Here is a 24,248-nt window from a genome sequence, read left to right on the forward strand (position 1 = left end):
AGTTATGCTGGTTATATTAGAGGTGGATTTACCGTGAAGTTAAAACTTAAGCTTTGAGTCGCCCTCCCTTGCGTGAGCCTCTGGCAAGACTCCGGGAGGTAGCCCGGCAATGCGGCTACATGGCATTTGTTTTTGTGAAATTTCAAGAATGAGAGCTTTTTACATAATTTTTCTTAGAAAAGACCTCTAGAATTGTGAGCCCCAAATGGAGAGCCCACAAAACCTGAAGTTTTGAGTTATACCCATGAACGGGTGTCGAAGGGAGAAAAATCACAGCCTTCTTTAGGATCTGGCAATATTGAAACAGGTATGAGGGGAGGAGAGTGGATGCCTTTGGCACTTGCCCCAGCCCAAGTGCTGATGGTCAAAGTGCTTCTCAGTCATTACCTTCAAAGAATGAAGTTCTAAGAAACTTGGAAATAAAGTATTTTCTGATGAAAATTTCAAAGGAGGAGCTATCAGTGTCCACTGTTGGTGGAAGTCCAACAGGAAAAAAGGTAATCCAAGCAGCTCTCCAAAATGCTGGGTCTGGGCCCTGGGGACACAGTTAAAGGCACCATCTGAAGGAATGGAGGCAACGGGACCCAACTGCCAGATGCAGGCCAAGGTGTGCCTGGACCAGAAGACTCTGCAGGATTTCTGCAGAACCAGAGGGAACCAGAACAACCCACATCAGAGGTGCCCCATCCTGGTAGGGTCAGTCTATGGCCTCTGTCTTAGCACCTCATTCAGAAAGCACTTACTGAAGCCCTGCTGTGGGCTTGCTGTTGGGGATGAACACCTCAAGGAGCCTGCAGTCTAGTTGAGGAGATTCGTAGTATAACCACTATCAAGGACGTGGGTAACAGCACATAAGAGCCCTTCCATGGGCATCAGGGATTATGGGAACTTCACAGAGTGTAGAGTGTTTGAGCTGAGATTTGAAGAATGAGTGGAGCTTGCCAGGCAGAATGCCAGGGGCATGTTCCAGGCATGGCGAAGATGCCGAGGAGCCTGAAAGTGTGGTGTACTTGGTGGGCCGTGGGGAAGGGTCATTGGTTCCATAGTGCTAAGTATCTGGGGGATGAGGGTGTAGGGACCAGCAGGAGCTGATGCTGGACACATGGTTGGCTCAGATCATGGTGATTCCTTGGGGTACTAAGGAATGTGGGCTTTATCCTGAATTCCTCTCGTTGGGTATCCAGCCCCACTGCTTCTCTCTGTAAGGACTCTCCACTGTCTCTGCCTCCCCATCCTAAGGCTGCCCTGGTTCAGGTTCTCACTAGCTCCTGCCTAGTTTATTGCAATGGCTTCCTTTATGGTTCCCTGCCTCTAACGAGGCAGCCAGCACAATAATAGTGCATATTTATTGAGAACTTATGACAGGCTGAACACTGTTCTGTGCTTTTAAGAGTGCATTTATTAAATCTTTTTAACAACCCTATGAGGTATTATCACTCCCACCTTATACATGAGGAAACTGAGGCACAGAGACGAAATAACTTGCCCAAAGTCATAAAGCTTTTAAGTGGTGGGGGTAGGATTTGAACCAGGAAAGTCTGATGTGTGAGCCAGAGTTCTTACACTATTGCCTCTCAGGTAGAGGGCTCAAGATTTGCATTCTGGAATTAGATTACTCTAGTCACTTAACTTCTGCAAACCTCTCATTTCTTCTGTAAAGTGAGACAACACCACAAGTGGGATCTTGTGAGGAATAAATCAGATAATCTGGAAAGCACCAATCATGGTGCCTGGCACATAGTCCAAGTAAGTGTCAGCTTTTAATATTAATTATTTTGCCAAGCAGGCAGAGACATAGTTTGCCAGTCAGATTAGCAACTCAACAACAAAAGGGGGATATCAAGATTAAACATAAAGAAATTTGGAAAGCCTAAATATTTTTTCCTTCTCTCAATTCCTGAGCAGCTGGACATTAAAGAATTTTCCTAAACAATATAAAACTGTTTGCAATAATTTTTTTAAAATCCAGGGCTGGAATAGGACAAATGGGACAGGCTGAGGTGGTGAATCTCACACAGGATGTAGATCTGTTTTTGTCCATGGTTCAAATCTGTGATACCATTTGGGTGAGATTTCATGATGCTGGCCAGCTCTGAAGCAGGGTACTAGAAGTTGTGTTTACACCATTGTTTGAAACTTAAAAGGCAATTCTGCTGTTCACAGCAATGTGGTCTGAAAAACCAGTGACAATACACGTTAATTCACGCTAGCAATCACATTTTGGAGCATCCATTACTCCAGAACTCTGATTCTGTCATTTCCCCTCATATGTTCAACTTACAAACCTTAGCCCAGATACGAGGCTGGTGTGTTCATTTTTTATGGATATCGCTGTCGGATATATCTCCTCTTTCTGTGAAATTGCTTAGATATACATGAACTGAAATTTCTGGCAGAGACACAATACTGAGGAATGGACCTGTAGCTGAGGGTATCTGGGTGGCCAAAACATACACATCCACTGGACATTTTTGAGAACCACCATTGCCCTTTCCTTCATGTCCTATGTGTGGTCTGGTTAGCCCCCTTCCTCAAGCTGAGCCTGGCATTTTGTGAATCAAATGTGGTCCAAAGATAACAACAGGAAGACGTGAAGAATGAGCATATGGGTGAATAGGGGTTTGTGAGATGACATGTTTCTGCGGGTGGATATGCTGGTGATTTTAAGCATCAAATTCTCCCACCCACATGCACACTGCTCCACGGTCAGCATACCTACTGACCACACCAAGGAAAACATAATCGTACTGACTCTCATAGATGCTCTGGCAGAGACTCGAGCTGCTCTAACAGTAGCTTGGGAACTCTCAGCCCTGGGTGTTTTTTCAGCTTTCACCCATCATTTTGAACTGGGACGAGGCCACATTTAAGGAGAAAACTGCTGAACACCAGCACAGCATTACCAAGCCTTGGCTTCTGTGGTCTGAGGAGAACAGCGGCAGGAATTCATGTGGCAACCAGAGGCTCCTTCCTGCCTCGGCAGAGCAAGGGGCTGCTCTTCCTGGCCTGTGAAACCTAAGCCTGGAGCTGACCCACCACTGGAATGATGGCTCAAACCCACACCGCCTTCTGGTCTTCACGATGACTTTGTGGCTGCCTTTGCCGCTTACAGCAGCAGCAGTAAAAAGGCTGTTCCCAGTTAGTGAGCAGAACCTTGACTGATAAGAGAGGCAGGAAGAGAATTTCAAAAATCTTACAGGAAAACCTCCTCCTATAAAGTGAAAATTAGGGGGTTGCTAAGTGAAAACACCAGGGGTTGGTTTGGGGTGGAGTGACATCAGATCATCAGGCTGGTGAGTATGGGAATGTCACTGTCACCTACTGTCCCATCCCTCTCTGTGAAGAATGGTGTTTCAAAGTATTTGGCCAGTGAGTCATCAGAGAAATGCTATTTTTTTCATTTTGGAAGAACACCACTATCTCAGCAGGACATTTTGCTGTTATCTGTTCTCCCTAGAAATATGGTGGAGGTGGGAAGGACCCAGCCCATTAGAAATTAAAACCATATGCATACCATGTTAAAAAAAAAATAACCCACCCAGGTCATTACATTATTGTTGACCATAGGAATTCAGTATTTATAATTTACATTCTTTCCCATACTTTGCTGTTTTTCAGAAGTGAAGAGCAGAGGTTTATAGCCTCACCAGACTGTAAATCACATTCCTGAGGGCAGAGGGAGCTGCTACAGAGGAGAGGAATTGCCTTTGGAGAGTCTGCAATATGTGTCAAAACATCAGGAAAAGGACCTACACGGAGAGATGGGACCCTGCTTCAAGGGATGGCATGTTAACTAATTTTAGGCCATGGAAATAAAGGCATGTCAAGGCCGGAGTCTGTCTACTCACATGACAGAGAAACACTGAAGGCCCACGCCAGTTATTCCTTCCACCGAGCACACGACCAGCCAGTCGCACCTGGAACCAGAATCTGGAAAATGCAAAATGCCTTGGAGGTCTTGCCATCTTTAATAAAGTGAGCACCTGAGAGGTGGGTCTCCTTCCAAGGAGGACAGGGAGACAAAGGTGCGGGATGTCCCCAAAGGAGCTGGCTCCTCCCCATCAATTTGCCAGCTGTTGAGGGAGGCCAGCAGGGAGACATGGGGGCTGTGGATTCTGTGGTTTGTGAATGGGACCTGTGCTCTGAGCAGATGGCCCCCTACTTGCTGTGTGCTCTGGGGGCAAGTACTTACACCTTCCGCTGGAATTGGAAATGCTGCTCTGTCACTCGGCTCACTAGCAAAGCAAGCCCTGTGCAGCCAGTAGGAAGGTTCGGGGTCAAGATGGGTTCCACGAACCCCATCCAGGAGTGTTTCAAAGGTTCTAGCCCTCCAAATGCCTTCGTCTGGAAGGCCTGTTAGCAGTGGCCCTCATGAACTCTATTCCCCTGCTCCTGGTCTGGATTTCATCCACCCTAAGTGAAAGCAGAGGATCCTAAACATTTTGAAAGCTGGAGATCTTTCTTAAGCCTTTCCCAGCTTGCACCCGTAAAATACCTAATCAGTCCGAGATGTATGCAGTTGGATTGATGAGAATGAGCCAAAACAGCCCTTTGTGAGGCAAGTGGGAATAGTCAGGTTTACAGCCCAGATTTCTAGTACGTTAGATTGTTACATTGTCTGCCTGCAACGTGACTCTGTAATTAAGGCTATTGTATATATACTTCAGACATGAAAATGCAATAATTTGGTTCTTTAGTCTCAAATTTTCAAAAAACTTGTTCTTTTAAAGGCAGACAAACCTCATTTCCTATGGTTTGTAAAGCCACAAGAGTCCCCTTCACTCGGCATCCAGAAAGGGGGACACACCTTACGCTAGAACACCAGAATCTGAGGCCCTGGGACTATCGGTTTCCCACAACTTGCAGGCCCTCAGCAGCACGATGTCTTCAGAGCACTCCAAAAACAAAGAAAAAAAACAATAACTAACACCCAGGCACAAAAAGTGCAAGCATGAGCCCAGATCAGTTAAAGAGGCTGAGAGGCTGGTTGCATCAGCTGTGAAAGCAAAGCCCTCAGGCAAATTCTGTTTTCTGAATGATGTTACTGTCCTCACTGGGTTTATGAGAGGGGGATGGACTTGCCAACACCCTCCTCTCTGCTCTCAGGGGACAATAATGCTAGGGCTTAGGAGTCCCTTTTGCCAGGACTGGAGGCAGCAAGCTTGCCTGTTACCCACCTCTGCAGCCAGCCAGGTGTGCTGCATACAGAGACCGGTTTTCAACCAGAGTATTAAGAGTATCACGAGCATAAACTAAGCTTAGCCATGGGAGGCCTTGGAGGTATGTGGACCTGTTGCATACCCTTGAACAGTGTTAGATTGTGACAATGAATATCTTCTCATAGGACAGGCAGTTTCAAAATTCCAGCCCACAAGTTGCAAGAAAGGTAATGACAGGGTAGACAAAGTCACAGATGTAATTTCTGAAATGAACTGAAGAAGTTTTTTGGTGAGCATCAAAGACAACCAAGATTTTTACAATTCGGCATTCTTAAAAACTAAAAAAATTCACGTGCAAGTATTTCTCCCTTCTTTAGTAGACATCAGTAAATAATTCCTTTAAATTCACAGAAGATAGCAAAATAAAAAAGCCATATTTATTTAATGCATCAAATACCAAAGTTCAATTTAAAAAATATTGAAATCTTTACCTGTGATAGTTCTACCATCAGGTTTAGAATAAAATGTGGTAAGGAGAAATGTTGTAAAAATCTAATCATTATGGGCTACCAACCTGACCCTCAGTCTCAGCTATTACTAATACTGAACCAAATCTCAAACGTAATTCTTGAAACGCACACACTGCATTATGTAATATAACACTGATAAACACAAGCTTAGCTCTCCTTACATCTTGATTTCAATCATAGAAATGGAAAATGTATTGAGCACTGCCATAGTCTACCTGGGAGATTTCTAGTTGTTATAACAATAAGAGTGATATAAACAGCATGCACCTAGTAAACACTGTGGTGGGTCCAGAAATTCCGCAGCAATCACTGAGCATAATCTAAACAGCATGGAAGTTACATGCCCGTGTATGAAGGGCTCACTTCTGTTTGGCTTCCAATGGTTTCATTTTCTCTTTCCCACCCTACATTTAGCCTCCCCTTCTGTGCCCAACCTTTCCCCTTCTCAATGACCCTGTGGGGGCCTCACCATTCTATCCCAAACACTCCAAGAGCCTAATTCCAAAGGGCACAGGCACACCTTGATAAAAACAAGTACCCCTTTGGGATGCTATACAGCACCTGCTGAGGGACGACACTGAGGGCTGAACCTGATGTAACGAATTTTATTTTATTTCTCCTTGGAGAGTGCTTTACACCAGCGTACTATAAAAGTAGTCCTAGTGAAAATAAGACTGGCATTTATAGGATATCTTCTATCAGGAAAATGCTTAATGGGTCAATGAAACATCCTAGTGTTGCTGTAGGAGCAGTTTGGCCAAGGCTTCTATAAATGGTGAAAACAGACACAAGAAAAGTGGGGAGAGGCCCTGGAAAGATCAAGAATGACAAAAAGGGGAAAGTACCTAACACACAAGGAGAAAAATACATAGAACATTCTTCATACGTTATGTCCAAAACAATGGTGTCCTGGTGGCTTACAAATGGGGAACATAAATTTACAATCAAATCATTTCAGACATTGAATAATGATTCCAAAGCATGTACTCTACTTCCACCAATGTGAGGTGTATTTCCATAGCAACAGGTGGAAAAAGTAGGCCAAACCCACCAGTATGGTCTTTAGGAGGAACAGCAGCGGTGGTCTGGCCGGCCGTGGAAAGCACTGGTTTCATAGCCACTGTAGTCAAGAGCTCTTACCAAAAGGGGAAAAAGAAAGTTTAAAATCACAGGCAGGGCATGGAAAGTATCTGAGGACTTTTCCTGGCTGTTTCCTGCAAAGCCACAGAGGAAAAACTGTCTTGTATACACTATGCTCTTCACAAATGCCACAGTAAAGTCAAACTTGCCACATGCCAAACAGGTGCCTCCTCTATGCTGGCCTTGGAGAAAGGACACAGCTTGCTCAAGTGGACCGGGCTATGAAACAGAGGAATGTTCAAATACCAGGCCCAGCTCTCCTGGAAAATGAACTTGGAAACACTCAGTGATGTCTCACAGGCACAAGAAGAGACAATGTATATGGTATATAACAGCGCTCAGTGCTCAGAAAAGCAAAACGCGGAACACAACAAACCCACCTACTTGCAAAGTAAAATAACATTTAAATTTGTACCTCTGTTTAAAAAAGGCCTCTCTGATGGGTTATAAAAGTACAGGCAGGTTTCTGAAACATGTAGCTCTTTGCCTCCCTTCACTACTTCCATGGGAAGGATGTAGCTTCTGCACGGACAGCACGCAAAGGCTCAGAGCCGTGGCCCAGCCCAGACCCTGGCTTGTCCTGCAGGCTGAGCGACTACTGACGCTCCGCTTTTGCAACACACCTGGCTGCTGGCACAAGGCAGTGCAGTGCTCTGGACCAGGTGGGGACCTCGAGCCCAGAGCATAGGATGTGACCCCAGCTTTGCATGACTAATTTAACCCCTGAACCTCAGAATTCTTTTGCAGAAAAAGGAAGACATGACCTTTTTATGGTTAAAGATTTCCTTAAAAGGTGAAAAGATATAGAAACCTTTGTGCTCTGGGAAATAAGAGCACAAAAGGATTGCTTTCAGGAAGTTTATATCTGTAAGGTAATCAACTGGGTACTGCCCTCTTGTTAGAGAAAAAAATCCAACTTGGTAACCATTACCATAGGGAAACCCAATGACCACACTATTTTATCTCCTATTGGTCACTTGGGAAGGTTAAGGAATAGGACATATTACTTCTATAAGCCCTTTAAAATACTTCTTTTTTCTTCTCACTATATAAAACACATACACATACATATTATCTTGAAGTCACTTGAAAAATAGAGACTGCTTACAAACAATGGAAAATACAAATAAGATGCAAAGAAATGAACATTTTATGGAGACAGACCTTTGACAGGCTTCAGTGTGAATCGTTTTATTTAAAACAGTGATCCATCAGAGGTGGTGAACTATCAGGGTACATGTTCTAGAGCATGGCACGATGAAAGGTAATACTCACCAGCACCTCACATAGGACTAAAAGACAAGGTCAGTAACACGCCACGGAAGGAAACAAAGCAAATGTAAAAGGCACCTGGCGGGGGAGAAGCCGCAGTGTTCGCTGCCTCTCTGACAGCTTTGCTCTTGTGCACTGTGGATAAGTCTGGACAAGCGACGTTTGGAAGGGACCAAGAGAGCTTCTGATCTCAAGCCCAGGTTCCTATGCAGACAGCCAACCTTTCCTCAGGCTGCTGTGCACACACCACTGGTTGAAAGTCTTAAAAAGGGGGCTGAGGTTGTGGGACAGGAACACAACAGCTCTCCCTGACTTTTTTCTCTAGAAGGAAGGAGAACCTTCCCCCAATTTCGGAACTTCAGCAGTGGCTTTGGAAGGCTTTTAAGTATCCTAACTTAAAAACAACAACAGTAACAAGATAAAGGACAGAAAAGTGGCCCAAACTTAAACAAATCCATCAAATGGCAAGGCAGATTCAGAAACAGAAAATCTGGTGACCAGTCCATTAACCACCCGGTTAATGCTTTGTCTGAATGAAGACATTTATGTTGCATCCACAAGACACACGAGCGCACAGCCGCTCCTGGTGACTGTCAGTAAAGAGCTAGCTTTTCCTTCCACACCCTGTACTGCTACTGGTGACCGCATGCCGAGTGCTGAAGTGAGAAGAGATCCCAAGTTGACAAAGGACCCCAGGCGATGATCTGCCTGATATGGCCAGGTCTGCAGGAAACAAGACTTACGCTCTCAAATAAGGACTCCCCAAAGTTTCCTCTTCTCTTCCTGTTTGTGCTGCACATTCTGACTTCCTAGCAGGGAGGTCCATGCAGATTCTGTTTCCCTCTCAGTTCTAGGCACTCTCTGGAATAACTTTGATTAACTGGGGTCTTTCACTTCTTTCCAACTCCGTTGGTGACTTTTGACTTGGAATGTCGATTCCTTCTTCTGGAAGAATGGCTTTCGTTGTTGCCTGAATGCTTGGGTGGGCTGTCTTCCGAACCTGCCAAAGGAATCAGAACTCATGGTCACCTTGGGCTCTCTCCTGTGATCTGTGGTTCTCCCTTTCCAGACCAGGTAGATGCTCTTCCCTGGTACTTGCACTCCATCTAGTGGCCTCATCAATAAATTACTGCAAGGCACACAGACAGCCCAGCACTGAGTAGAACAGCTGGTGCCTTGGCTTGCAAGGCAACAGCCCCACGAAGTCCAGGTGGTTCCTGAAGAATCTTACTCTGTGTAGTGCAGACTGTGGTCAACGTGATGAGGACCAGAGTGAGAGAACAAATGAAAGCGATGCACAAACAAGGGGTGATTAAAACAAACTAGATGGGTGTCTGTCCCACCCTTGCAACCAAAGGAGGCACGACCTGGGTTTCCCACACCTTGACCTGCGACACACCAGCGTGGACTGGAGAGGATTCCTGATGTTATAAAATTAAAGATATTACGTGTCCTCTATCATTTGATCTGGAGGCCATCTTCACAAATCAGGCCCCTGCTGCCCATGACAGATAGCCCCAGAGCCACACAGCAGCACTGGGCCAGCTCTGGCCTCAGACTGACACTGTGGCCAAGCCCTGGCCTTGCAGCCAAACCAAAGGGTTCTCTGCCCACAGGCTCTGGGAAATCTCTACCAGAGATAGCCAGCAAAAAACAAAAGCTCCCAGGGTTTTTGTCTCCATGGTGGGTAGCATTTGGCTTAGTTCAAGGGATTCTTTTGCCACTCTGAAGAATTTTTTCTTCTTTTCTTACTATTCCATCTACCTTTCATTTAAATATATCTCTACCACTGCTGCTTTTCAACAGAGAACCCAAAGTGCCAAGGACTGGCCTGTAAAGGGTGATTCTAAGTAAGGTGGGTCGGGGACCCCTCTGCCCACCTCCAACAGCATTGCATAGTGGGCTGCCAGTTGATTCCCTGATTCAGGAGCAACTATCCCAAAAATGGTGGTCAGCAACTCAGCACACTGTACACTAGTGTTTTCCCCAGGGAGATCTCTAATGAGCTTGACCCCAAAAGAATTCAGGAGAGCTAGTACAACAGAGTGCTTCCTTCTCCACAGGCCACGGCTTCTCCAAGCAGTTCTGTGAGCTAAATTCAGTCTCCAATATTCATAATTCTCTCCCCTCAGCCAAGCTTCCCCCCAGCTCATGAGAACTGATGAGGAATTACTGTCCAACAGAGCCTCTGCAGTGCCATTACTCCACGAGTCTAATTCTTTAAAATAACCAGGTGGCCCCAAGTCTTTCCAAAATGCTCCTTGGAGAGAGGCCAATGAAGGCCCCTAACTCCACTGCTGAAATCCCTCCTACACTGCTCTACCTCTTGAATACATGCCTTTAACTGATCCACCTGTTCTGAAAGGCTTTTCTTCTTGGTGCATAATCCTTCCTCCCCCTTTTCGCTCCTGATGAAGGCTCAGAGGAAGAACATTGCTGTCAGGGTGCTCCAGCCAGCAAGGAACTCATTACACTGTCCTGCCTCAAGGAAAGGCAGAGCTACACGGAGCCTCTTTCAAAGCAAGTTTCTCGGGTGGATCCAGTGAGCATTATGCATGTCTCTTAGTAAGTGACAGGAGACTACTGATGAGGCCTACATCCTCAACACTCAGAGGATAAACATCAATTCCAAATCTCCTTAGTGGGCGTAGAGGGGATAGAGGGCCCAGTAAAGTTTTAAAACAATGAACAGAAAGCGATACCTTTTGTACCCTTCCCGTGATGCCAGGAGATGTCTGGGCTGTAGCTGCCATCTTCACACTCTGAGTAGGTCTAGGGAGAGAGACAGGCTCAGTGACAGAATCTCAGGGCCTCCCTGGGAGGAGCGGTGGGGCAAAAAGCAAAGAGGCTCCATCACTGCCTCTGCCAGGCTGGGACTGTCACTGGTGAGTGGCAAGACCGCCTCGAGCTTATGTTTCTTAGCTATAAAATCTAGGCTCTTTCTCCCTCCCAGGTGATGCAGAATAAAATCTTCTAGAAAATACCTTCAGTTCCTTAGACTAAAGGTATGAATAAAGAATGAAAGCATTATTTTTACTTATAAAAATATAGTCAGCAAGACTAATAATAGCATTTTAAACCCATTCATGTCTATTCTCTACTTTAATCCTCATATTTATTAAGAGGAAGGCAGGGCAGGCATTTCGCCAGTGGGAAGCCCCAGGCTGGGACACGTGAAGAGGCTGTGCACAGCAGGAGAGCTGGGAATAAAACCCGGCCATCCAAACACCGGTCCAGGGCTTTCTCACGATGTTTTTTTTTTTTTTTTTTTAAATAAAAAAATAATTAAGTTTTAAACCCCTTACAAAAGGAGGACAAAAATACTGACCTAGTGAACGGGACAGCCGCAGATGGGGAATGGGTGCTGACATGGCCAAGTTTCTACAGCGGCAAGTCTGTAGTGGCTCCTCAGGGCCCGCCACGCCACGCTTTCATGAACACGCTCTGGGCTAACCCTCCCAGCCAGCCACGAGGTGAGTATTTTAAAAAGAGGCCGGCTCTGCCTCTCCTTCCATACCTTTTCTCGGTGACCATAGTGCTCTGCGTACCAAACCATGCCGTACAGACACAGGAAGGTGGTGAAAGCCTGGAGGAGAAAAACAAGCATGGGGCCATTTCATAAATGATATTGCACAAAAGAATCCCACTTCCCAGCACTTCAGGTTTCAGTCTTGGGAATGCGCACAAGACTGCTCAATGCGTTTCTGCCACCTGTCCTAAGGACACCGATTACAGAACGGCTGGACGCGGCAGAGATCGGACCTCCAAGAGATGAGCAGACTTGGGGTAGGGGGACATTCCCAAAGCTTTTGACAAGAAGGGTTATGAGGAGCCCAGAGTGACTAATGATGACTCTTATCAGAATGCGAGATCATTTTCAGATGTGGGATAAGGCAGGCTGCGTCTTCACAGCCTTGCAGGTTCTGTTGAAGGGAACATACGGGATTCCGTACATATTTCTGATTTTCATGGCCCATCCTCTCCAGCCTGCCCCCCATCACTGGACAGAGTTATAGGAGTCAGTGTGCCAGCTTCTGTGGAGAAGAGGATTTCTGAATGAAAAAGAGGTTTCATTCATTCAGCCAGGTCATGGTGGTGCCTGAGGGCGTGGGGGGCAATGGCCCCAGTGTCCTGGGAGCTCTGCAGGACAATGCTGCCCTTGCTTTTCATGGCTTTTGAGGGTCAGCCCCCCCAGCCCCCCCACCCCCCACCGCCTTGTTGCTTTTGTTTTAGTTTAAGTGGATAGAAAGATTAAAATGCTTTGTTGGCCTTAGTGAAATCGGAAAGGTGTGGCCCACAGTAGCCAGAGGCGGGGGTAACCACTGCCTCTGCCCACCACATCATAAACGATGCTCTAACTTGAGGAAAGAAAAGCATAAACAAGAATCCAAAGTTTCAAAATGTGTCCAGAAACTGAAAGTTGGAAATTTCTGGCTACCTAGACTGACGACTAAAGGAGGGAAGGAGGGAGGGAAGGAGAGTGAAGTCAGGTGAACCTTGGCACCTGTACCCTCCAGACTGCAGGGAAGCAACCAAAACACAACAAAATGACTGCCTGTTCCTGCAGAATATCTTGCTTTAGAGACCCGTTTATACCAAGCCACCCTGGCAGTCTAGCCTCTCTCTCCACTGTTATTTCCCTGGGCACCTGTCATCTTGCCCAACCATGGGGACAGCTGTGAAATCCTTGTGGGACCGTTTCTTCTTGAGGGAGTAGTAATTTTAGTTCTTTCCAAGAACCATAACTTTAGATCTAAAAGGGTCATCTCAGAGATCATTCATTTCAATCCCCCTCGTTTACAGAAGAGGAATGAAGTCTCAGAGAGGTGAATGGCCTTCTGAAGGACACACAGCTAGTGAGTAGCAAAACCGGAGCCAGACACAGGTCTCTTGATAACTCTGGGCCCAAGTTTTAGGGATGGTTGTTGATACAAACAAATACTGATTTTATGTCCATACGTCATTATTGCTCTCTCCATTCATCCATTCCCTGAGAAAGAAAAGCATCATGGAATAGCCAGGTACCAGCGGGATCAGCTCTGCACAGCCCACAGTCTGAGGGTGGAGCAGAGGCAGGTGGGGAGGGCAGGGGCTATGAAGTCTCATCACTGTGGCTTTAATCTAGCTCTGGCCCAGTTCATTTAAGTCTGTGACATTTACTAAGTGTCTGCTGGGTGCACAGGTCACCTTAAGTTCCAAAAACGAAGGAAGTCCGAATGCTCCAGCTGTCCTTCCCCATCCACACCAGTAAAGTGGGAATAACAGTGTGGTGGAGAGAACGTGAAACACAAGAAGACCCACTAGTCCATTTTATGCTAAATCCATATGCAAACTGGCATACATCTACAGATTAGAGTTAAAAAAAAAAAAAAAAAGGAAGCTCATATCACCCATCAAAAATTAGGCAATCAATATATTAATATTATAAAATGAAAATGACTTCTAACCTTTAACACACTCTGGTTCTTGCCCAGATTTCTTACATTCACCAACATTAAATATACTATTTCACAGCATGGAAAGAATGGGAAAGAAAGATGTGCAGTGTGTAAGCCTATGCATGTGTTAGGTCCTTTACAAAGGGCAAAACAAACCATCCTGGGTTTCACACAGAGGAGTGGGGAGGTTAGCTCCCACCTCCCCAAACCAGTCCTGGCTGTGAGGTGGGGAGGCGGGTCACCCCACTGGGCTGTCATTGTGAAATCTGACCACCAGAGGGCAGGCCTGGGAGGGCAGGTGGGGGCTGCCGGGCTCTCTCCAGCAGCAAACAGCAGGCAGAGCCGGCTTTGCAGAGGGGCCAGACAAACACTGGCAGGTGGCGGGTGACAGGTGCTTAGGTGCTTATGTCACAATTGCCACACAAAGGCTTGCTGTGGTTGCCAAATCTGCCACTTCAACTGGGTACAAGAGGCCCAGTTTACATCTGTCCCAGGAGACAAATGCTTGTAATTTATGAGTTTGCAATCACACCTGTGAAAAGGCACGTACCCACTTAAAATGTCAAAGCCCAATTTAAAATAGCAACCGTACAGATTTTGTTTAAAGAAAGGGCAGAGGAAAGAAAAGAAAACTATGTGGCATGAGAGCCAGGAGGTCCATGACCACGGACGGTGTGGTGGCAGTGAGTGTGGAAAAACCCCAGCCTGGCCTCCACATCATGGTAATGAGCATTCAAATGAATGATGACTGTTCAGATGACCGCTGATGGAGAAGCTCCGCGTTAATCTCAAGCTCTGTGTCCACTCTCTTTCCAAGCGAGGGGAACAATTAGGGGCTTTGCTTCACTGAGTAGTGTGGGAAGCAGGCATAACTTAATGCTCTGCAGGCATATCTTAACACTTTCTTTTCGAATAAGGTTTGCCTCACTCCTGAGTGAGATCCATCTGGCTCTTTAATAAAGGGCATGAATAAGAAAAACTGCCAGGACCTTGTTTCCATTCTTTTTTAACTGGTAAATGTGGGGACCCCTAATTATCCCATCCAATGGCCTCTTTTGGGGCCAGGTCTCTCTCCCTGCCTGTCATCACTTATAACTAATGAGGGGATCCTAACTGTCTTCATTTTTATTTTTTAATTTTTAAAATTATTTTTATATCTATCTATTCACCTACCTACCTACCTACCTACCCACCTACCTACCTACCTGTCTGGCAGGTACGGGGAATGAATTCATCTGTCTTCAAAGTCCCGCTCTCCCGTGGCTGTTCCCCATCCTCCTCCTGGCCTCTTCGATGCAGCTGCTCTGAGGAATCCCATCCTCAGCCAGCTTCTCTTCCCCGAGGTATGTTCCCCTAACTCTTAACCTTGACCACAGCCTCAACTGTGCCGTACACATGATGGCTCCCAGGTATATTATCTCCACCACTGACCAAGTCTTTCCAATTTTACTGGACAGTCTAGAATTCCCAATGAAACAGGACACCTCAACCTGTGAATTCTAAAGGTCCCTCACACCCCAACTCTCCTGAACCAAATTAACCTCCTTCCAATGGGCTTCTTTGATATCCCCCAATCTGTCACTATCACCGACAGCTGCCCAGTGGCACAAACTAGAAACCCTGGAGTCACCCTCAAGTCTTTTCTCAGCTGTCACAAGGAATGACATCCTGCTGAGCTGACCCTTGCACATCTCTCGAATCCAGCCCTTTCTCTGCATCTGCAGTGCCTCCGCCTTGGTTCAGCCTCAGTCACTAGCCAGCTGGGACTCTGCAACATCCCCCATGAAACACAGATCAGAAGATTTGGGGCTCCAAACACACACACACTCAGCCCTTCCTGAGCAGGCGACCCCTGTCCTACTCCTCCTCCAACTCGCTCACTTTGCTTTCACTCCCCAAACAGGTAACCGTCTTCCTGAGACACTAGGTACTCTCAGGCTTCATGTCTCTGTCCATGCTTGTCCCTCAGCCACCTGGACATTGTGCAGTCTTTCTCTCTTGAATCATTCCTTTATTCTCCATACATCTGCTGAGTATTTCCTACGCATCAGGCACTGTGCTCAAGAAAGCGGGGGCAAAAAGATGATTTAAATGTATTCTTTGAGAGCAAGAAGGGCATTGTTGAGGAGACAGATATACACTATACACAACAAGTCCCCTTACACAGGGGTTGGGACTGGTCCCGTGGAGGGAGTTATCTACTTGCCATGAAGGTCAGGACGCATCTCATGGAGGGCATGAGTTTAAGTTGGGTCTTCGGGTATAAGTCTCACCAGTGAGAGAAGGCAGGGAAAGGTTTGCACATCAGGCAGAGAAAACATCACAGGTAAAGGCAAGAGAAGTCTGGAAGTCTGATTTGTTTTCGTAACTAGGAGCAGTTTGGTGCAGCCTGAGTATAGAGTAGATGTGAGTGATATGATGAAATAAATGTTCCAGATAACGAAGTTCCCAGCCACACAAGCAAGACTTCACATTTCATCTGGTAGGTTTCACGGTGGGGATCCTTCTCCCTTCTGGAAGTTTCTGTCTGTGCGGAGGGAGCTTCACTGCTTCCCTGGGGAGGAGTTGCATCTTACCTCACTGGTGACTCTGACATAAGAAAACTGCATGTCCTACCTTTCCCCCCAGTGCTCGGCTGCCACTGTGGGGGGGCCTGCTTCGTGGGGCTGCGGGGTAAGTGTTCTATTTCTGGGGTTTGCTACGAAGAAACCCTGTGGTTGTGCATCTAAAGCTGATACTGAAAATATGGATTCTCAGTAATAAAGATGCTACTCTGATCATCCTTTTCATTCTTCCACTTTGTTATCTTGTAATTATTTTTGAACTTGGGTAGGGAAAAGAGTTATATTATTGGGCCCTCTCAAGCCCCAAACATAGGGAATGATTCTAAGCAGAGGAAAGAGATTCAAGTCTGAATTCTGGAAGATCACTTTGGCAGCAGCATGGAGAATAAATTTGAAGGGCAGAATGGCAAAAAAAAATGGGTGTCCAGACAGCAGCAGAGATGGTGGGAGAGAAGGACATGGAATTGAGCTGCACTGGTGGATTAACCGAACTTGGTGACCGCTCACTTGGAGAGTGACAGAGAAGAGGAAGCAGCCTCCTGGGTTTCTTTTTTGGGGTTCTGGGAGTATGGCTGCCATTCACTGCAATCCTTCAAAATCCTACTCACATATTGCCTCTGGGGAGCCCCAGCTCGTCTGGTGCTCTCTCTACTGTCCTTATGCAGACACATCTTTCCTAGTATTTACCACATGTTAACATGAGTAGTTTGCATGTCTAATTCCCATCTGCCCTGGGCAGAGATGGAACGCATGAGTTCTCCCTAGCCAGACTGTCCTGGCTCTGCCGCTTACTACCTGTGTGACCTTGGGCAAGTTAGTGAACCTCTCTGTGCCTTCATTTCCTCATTGATAAAAGAGGGATAATAAGTTACCTCCCCTCAAAGTGTAAAGATCAAACATGTAATTCATGAAAAGCCCTTGGCATGCATCTGGCACACAGTCAGCGTCCATAAATCTTATCATTGCCAGCATCCATTTGTGTGACTGCAGCACCAGGCGCAGCACTGAGGACTGCTTAACAAATGTTTCATGATGAATGACAGACAAAATAGTACCACGCTAAGTGAAGGAGAGATCAATGGGTGCATAAAAAATGGTTCAGGTCCTCAATCAGTGACAGTCACACAGACACAAAAGCAAACCAAAACTCACCCATGTGAGGAGGCATATTCTAAGCATCAAATAAGTAATACAATGAGAAAATCACTAAAATGTAGAGAGAGACTGGAGGGGTCCCTGCAGGTTGGGGGACCAGAGAGGGCTTACTGGATATGTGGTCCGAGATGACCTTCCTGGCCACTGATGCCCCGGGGCAGCAGTGGGCTGGCAGACAGCTGGCAGTGCTACCAGCCTCAACTTCTCCGTGGGGCTCAGGGCTCTCTGCTACCAGGGAAGACAGCACCTACCTCTGCCCACACAGTCAGGTCATGTTACAATTCAGACCCAAGGTGCACATGCCAGAGAGAAATCTGAGAAGAGCATGGTGAGAATACCCAGCACATCTGACTCGCTCCCCTAAAGAATTCCTTCCATCTAGTCTCACTGGGACAGAAAAATACACTTGAGCATCAATTCTGTAGTTTAAATACAAAGGAGATCATTAGTCCCTTTTATTGTTCAATATGAAACAGGACAGATTCCCGCACCAGCCAGCTGCCCCTCACTAAAAAAGATGAAACAGGATAGAACGGGCTCAAGGTGCCCTGGTGCAGTTAGGATTTCTAAAAAGTAACCCTAAAAATAGACACTATGAAAGGCAATAAAAGACACTTTAAAAATACAAAGTTTAGGCTTGCCAAAAAAGAATTAGACTCTAGATCCAACTACCGATTTATAGAAAATACAGGGGATAAAGAAATATGTTCAATTACAAAACAGGATGAAATCAGTATGAATCCAGACTGTGGGAAAATCTACAGGACAAAAGAGCTGGTTTCTTCAACAAATAAACTGTAAGGGAGACAGAGCTAGACAAAGAAGAAAAACCTATAAATTAAAAGAGACTTAAAAGGCATGCCAACCAATCTCAATGAATGGTTGCTGATTCAAATAAATTGTCAAAAGTACGAAATGTAAGAAAAAGTAATTTGAACACTGATTAGATTATTGATAATATTAAGGTTCAGATGTGACAACGGTATGGTGTTTGCATGATATGAGAAAAGCATTTTTATCTTCTTTCAGAGGTACATTCTGAGATATTAAAGGTGGATCTGCTTCAGGATAATTCAGGGTGAGGCAGGAAGGGAAACCAGACCGGACACGAGTGATCACTGTTGAAACTGGATAATGGCTACACCAGGGGTCACCTATTCTCTCTACTTGCAAATATGTTTAACATTTTCTATGATTATTAAAAAAGCCCACATTAATTTTCTAGACCAAGTAAAGAATCTTAAGCTTAAATGTAAAATAAAAACTCTTCTCCAAAATAACTTAAAACAATAAATTAAGAAGGACAGTCACAAAATGTTTAAGCTGGGTAAGATCTTACTTCATTTAAAAAGTGAGGGAAAAGGGCTGGCTGGAGTTGGTTAGAGCACAATGTATAATACCCAGGTCAAGGGTTTGGATCTCCACACTGGCCAGCCAGCAAGAAAAATAAAAATAAATGTGAGGGAAAAGCCCCTGGGCAAGAGAAGGAGAGGCCTGTGCTGACTTCTCTCTGAACTCTTCCTTTCAGGACACAAGGTCATTCTACCCAGGGCTGGGCTACAGAGTTGGCCCAAGTAGCAGAAACTGCATGATCTGACTGCCTTCCAAAACATCTTACATTGTCTGTAAACCACAATACGTCATTTTATTTATAAACCCAGTGGTGTGTGTGTTCGAATGTGTAAGTCATGATGAAGAGATGAAGGAAAGGGCACTATAATCATCCTTGTCCCTTCATATCAGTCCTTGAATGCTCAGCACACGTAGACAAATTCCCGTAAGTGAAATCAATGCACGTGTGGTGCGCCTGCTGCGGGCATTCGACCGGAACCTGCTGTGCTGACCCATTTCAAATGCCATGTGGTTGTCTCTGTTTTATTCTTGAACTTTGTTTTTTGTTGTTGTTGTTGATATCGTTTGTTTGTTTGTTTGTTTATTCTTGAAATTTAGACTGGTGGCCAATCTTGGGTTATTACAAGTAGAACATCTTATGAATTTCTAAGGCATCTTGGTGCACAAGAGAGTTAAAAAAAAATTTTTTTTTAAGAGACACCACGGGAAATTAGTTAACACTTTTGGGTAAAAAAGTAATGACTTACCACACAAAGAAGCCAAAGCACAACATAGAGTATTTGGGTCTTAGAGAAGAGATCTTGTCCAAATTTTATGCAAACAATAGCTTCCAGGAAACCAATGACCCTAATTAGGCAGAGAACAAAAGGTTAAATATTAATTCATTTTATCAGGGCATATATATTACCAGAAATAAGCATTATTCAATCAAAAAGTCACAAGGTTTCTGCCCTGAACACTGGTAGCAGGTACCCCCCCCAATGACATTGTTCTGACCCACCGCATTTTCTTCAGAAATAATAAAAGGTTTTCTCCCTCTTTCTTCCTCCTGGACCAAAATAGTGATTCACAGATTTTAAGAGCTGGAGGCACTTGGTATCATCTGACTCAGAGCCTCTATTATATTCGGGGTGGACCTTCAGGCCGCCTCTGTCAGAAACCTCTCAAGCACAGGGAACCCCGCTCCCTCTGAAAGTGGCTTATTCTTCTTATCAAACTCTTTAGCTATTGGAAAGCTGTTCCCAGTCATGGGCTGGTACCTGCCCCCTACACCTTCTACCTATGAGTCCTTACTCTGCCCTCAGCCATCACATAGGGTGAATTTGAGTCTTCCAAGGGAGTCTTTCAATAACTCGAGGACAGCAATCACATTCCTTCCCTACCTTCTAAGAATATCCAGATTAACTATCCTGTTTTTGCTGATAATATAAACTCTATCCTCTCTGAATTGATAAACAATTTTGCTAAATACAAAAATATTAAAAAAAAAAAAAAATCCATGTTTCCCCTTTAATTAAAACGTTAAAGAAGAAATTCAGGCCAAGAAGGCCCTCAGTCCCCCACCCACTGGCAGACACCAGGTCACTGGCATCACCAAATGTGTGGATGGCTCTAAACAACTGAATGCTGGAATCAGAACCACTTCATCAGAGCAGAAAAACAATAGAAAGTCCCCGTAATGTATTTTTAGAGAGTCTGGAACTGTCTTTTCTCCCAGCCCCAACCAAACAAGGCTTAGGAGTAGCTTGCTTGAATCTTCAGAAACCACTGTTTGGCACCCCACAAAGCAGGCTGTGAGAGAGCATCCCTGCAGCTGAGGAACGCAGGAGGTTTTTTCACTACACTCCTGAAGTCTATACTGTGATCTGACACTAGATGGCAGTTGCACTTTTGTTACTTCCAGCCTGCACCATGAGGCTCAGAGGGATGCCTTGAGGGAACACACAAAGGATTATTTAATCTTTGGCTGAGATTTCCTAAAAAACTCCTACAATGGAATACAGAGCCCAGAACAGAAGCGTGGCTATCTACCCTCAAGCCAGGCAGAATAACTTGAGTTTTTTTATGAAAGATTTCTGAATATTCAACTAGATTTGAGCCACCTTTCAAAAGCATGGTGGTGGGCAGACAGAGCTGTAAGAAATGCATTTCACTGTGACCCAGTACACATCACTGAAACAAACACTTCATAAAACAATGCGTATCCTTACTCTGATATTTTCCTATCCTTTTTCATTTCAAGAAAATGCTGGCCAGGACCTACCCAACTGACTTCATAAAGACCTGAAGTTTTCTCTAGAGACCAGTGCTTCTGAGTCAGCAATTTCAGGACATGACTGGCTCCTATGTGCTGAAGAGGCTGAGCCAAGCCATTGTCTGCATGTGTAGACATGTCTCAGGGAGAAGGTGACAATGAGCAAAGAGTAGGAGGAGGTGAGGGAGCCCCTGGGGGATGACTATCTGAGTGCAGGGAAAGGCACAGTAGGGGCTGAGCTGAGGTCAGGGAAAGATGGGTCTTGGGGCCACCCTAGGGCTCATCTTTTAGTCTTAGGGAGCCCTAGAGAGTTTGGAGCAGAGGATTTAACACGATTTGGTTTGCATTTTAATCTGATCATTCTGGTGACTGAACGGACCTGCTGTAGGAAGGCTAGAGCAGAGAGAGGGAGGCTGCTGCCCTGACCCAAGCATGAGGACCTGCAGGGATGCGAGACGTGCTGGGACCGAGGATGTGTTAACCCAACAATCACATTGACTCCCTTAGCCACCAGCCACTGCCCCCCACCAGGGGGATGCTTAGAAAGCATCCTTCCAGAAGGTTAACATTACTTTTAAGCCAAGACTCAAATGGCGACTAGTTTAGGGCTCAGGCCAAAGGCATGCTGACATATCTATTAGGCCAATGTCAGTGGGGTGTCCTTGAGTAGAGAAGCAGGGAGTGGAAGGATAGAGAGCACGGACAGTCATGAGGAGGAGGGCGGAAGGGAAGACTTGGCAGAAAGGAAAGTGGCTGTGAAGCTTCGGGCTTAGGAGCAGGAGAGCGCTCAGCCTGCCACAGAGAGGCGTGGTGAGCCTGGGGTGGGGGAAACGGGAGAGGCCACGAAACAGTGGTCAGAAGCAGGAGGACAGCTTGCCCTGGGAGTGCTGGGAAGGGCCACAGAGTGGGATAAGACCCCCCCACCGACATCTGTCCCCCTCAGCGTGCTCTCTTCTCCTGGTCGAGACACTACTTCACAGCTGTGTCCATCCTTAAGAAAGTCCAAGAACAACAGCATGATTAGGAGAAACTGTAGCAGAGGGAGATGGGTGAAATGGGAAGCCAGCAAAGGAAACTGAGGACAGGAAAGCAGGAGGAAATCTGGGACAGACGCTACAGAAGGAAGAGTTTCAGGATGGCAGGTACTGTGATAGGAGCAATGAGGCTGGAGAAAAGACTCGCTGCTTCGGAGAGAACAGCAGAGGTGCAAGCTTGTCGTCATGGGGACAGGACACTGCTGGGGTTGGGACAACATGCAGCGAGGGGATGGGTGGGGCAGGGGCAGCTCTGACAGCGGGCGGGATCCACGCCCCCCACGAAGGTCCAACCCCAGCACTTTCCGGAAGAGCGAAAGTGACTGTTCACTCCTGTCCCAGCCAGAGCTGGGCCACCTCCCAGGACCAGGTGATAAAATATCTTTTCTTTACAAACTGGGCTAATACTCTCTTTCAGAGGCACAGAAGCTCAATTAGTGGGGAAGAGACAAAGATAAAGATGACATGAACCGCACACCTGAGGAATTTGTTCTTATCAGTCTGGTCCAAAAACTCCCACAGAGCTGCAGGAACATAATGTGACTTGTAAAAACAGAAGGGGCCAACTTTTCCCCACTACTGCTCTCTCCCTGGTAGGGTTCCCGTTCCCAAGCTGGATGGACCCTTATCTCCACTGTGTCCAACACTTTTAGGCGTGAAGGTTTAAAACCTCAGATCTACAGTACAACTTTTGGGATGACAGAGTAAGTCTGTATTTAATTTCATCAGCAAGTAATTCATTAAAACATGTTGAGGGTATATTTATAGAAGAGAAAGTGCTCCCCTCCAGAGGAAAACATGTGGAACGGTGGGAAAAAAAACCCTCAGGTGGTTGGACCTGTTTGACCTTTGCCCTTCCCCCTCCTAAGAGGCACATTTCAGAATGTATTATGGTGGGGTGCTTCTACTCTTCCCTCTCATATCTTCACATCTTGCCAAAGCGAGGGATCATTCCAACAGCAGTGAAAAGAAAGTTACAGATCAGCAACTCGTTATTAAAGAAGATCAGACATTTAAGTGTTTTCTATTTTGACAGCAGAGGAAATAAAATGAGGGCTGCAGGGAGGCAGGGGGCCAGACGGGGCTGGGGAGGGAGGTGGTGGCCTCCAGGTCAAACATTCAGACAGCAGAGCCCTGAGGCTCAGGCTCCTGGTCACCTTCCCTGGCTGACAGCGGGGATGCGCAGGAGGCAGCCTTGCCAGTGTTCTGCGTGCGAGTGGACCTGCCGTGTGTGATTCATGAAGATGGATTTGTTGTTTTCAGCAGGGCCCAACGCTGCTCACAAAATTCATGAATCTTGATATCACTGTTCTGGGAGTTCTCAGTAAACCAAAGGATCTCTCCTTTGCATTTTACGTTATTTTAAGCACTTTTCAACAAGGCACAACTTTCTGCAGCAGCATTTTCTAACATCCTTTGGCCTAGTTTAGCTTTACCATTTCTCCCACCATGGGGATTATATTTTTTGGCTGCTCCATTAGAAAGAAACTTGGTCATGACACTGCCTCTCCCTCCAACCCACTTCTTTTCCTCAACAGGTAAATTGATACAGTTCTGTGAAAAATATCCACCCCACACTAGAATACGACCTGCCGAGGACTTTAAAATATGAATGAAAAAATGCATATGGAAAAAATGTGTAAGTGGGGGCAAAGTGCTCAAATGCAGGAAAGATCATATCTCCCTTGGACAAGACAGTAAGAAGGAACAGCCCACGTCCCTCCTTCCCTGACGTGCCCTCCCTGTGAAGTGGGAGGGGCTCCTCTGCTCAGTGCACCAGAAACTTGGTAGACGCATGAACTCTCCCTCCTGCTACATCAATGAACAAAGGAAACCAAATCTTTCTTATCACCTTTTAAGCTGCAATCACTTTGGGTAGGAAAATCTGCTTACACCACAGAATTCCTGAGAAGCAAATGACAGTGGCCCTTTGTCTTCTGGGGGTAGGAGGAACTTGCCTAAATCTAGACTGAGTATCAACATTTTTATACTTTAAAACCATAGGTAACCCCTCAGAATCTAGAATGAGAGCTAGACACTGCCCCACACATATACATATACATACACACACAGAAAATGTTTAAAAGAAATGACATCAAAATATTAACAACAATGATCTCTGAATGGCTGGCTTCTTTGAATGATCTTTAGTTTCTTCTATATTCTTTTCTGAATTTTTATCCATGTGCATGTATTACTTTTTAATTGGAAAAAAGTTATTCTATTTTTAAAAATCTTTTGAAAGTAGTGATTTTTTTCTCTACTGTGGGGCTTTCCTTGGATTTTCTTTATACTGCCACACTCAATGTAGAACCTAGATTAATTAGATCTTTAATCTAAGCTACCTTA

At 45.6% G+C, this 24,248-nt stretch overlaps 1 protein-coding gene across 1 annotated transcript in view; it reads right to left on the reverse strand.

The window, feature by feature from the left end:
• Positions 1 to 7,994: 7,994 nt before the first annotated feature.
• PTDSS1 (phosphatidylserine synthase 1) overlaps positions 7,995 to 24,248 on the reverse strand; it is a 60,673-nt gene continuing 44,419 nt past the window's right edge. Inside the window, exons 10-13 of the mRNA XM_063079546.1 lie at positions 19,358 to 19,457; positions 11,619 to 11,687; positions 10,804 to 10,873; positions 7,995 to 9,101 (exon numbers count right to left, since the gene is read on the reverse strand). Of these exons, the coding sequence (XP_062935616.1) occupies positions 8,992 to 9,101; positions 10,804 to 10,873; positions 11,619 to 11,687; positions 19,358 to 19,457 (349 nt within the window). The 3' untranslated portion in view covers positions 7,995 to 8,991. The remainder of the gene's footprint in view (positions 9,102 to 10,803; positions 10,874 to 11,618; positions 11,688 to 19,357; positions 19,458 to 24,248) is intronic.

This window comes from Cynocephalus volans, chromosome 15 (assembly GCF_027409185.1).
Source record: "Cynocephalus volans isolate mCynVol1 chromosome 15, mCynVol1.pri, whole genome shotgun sequence".
In the NCBI taxonomy this organism is placed as follows: Eukaryota; Metazoa; Chordata; class Mammalia; order Dermoptera; family Cynocephalidae; genus Cynocephalus; species Cynocephalus volans.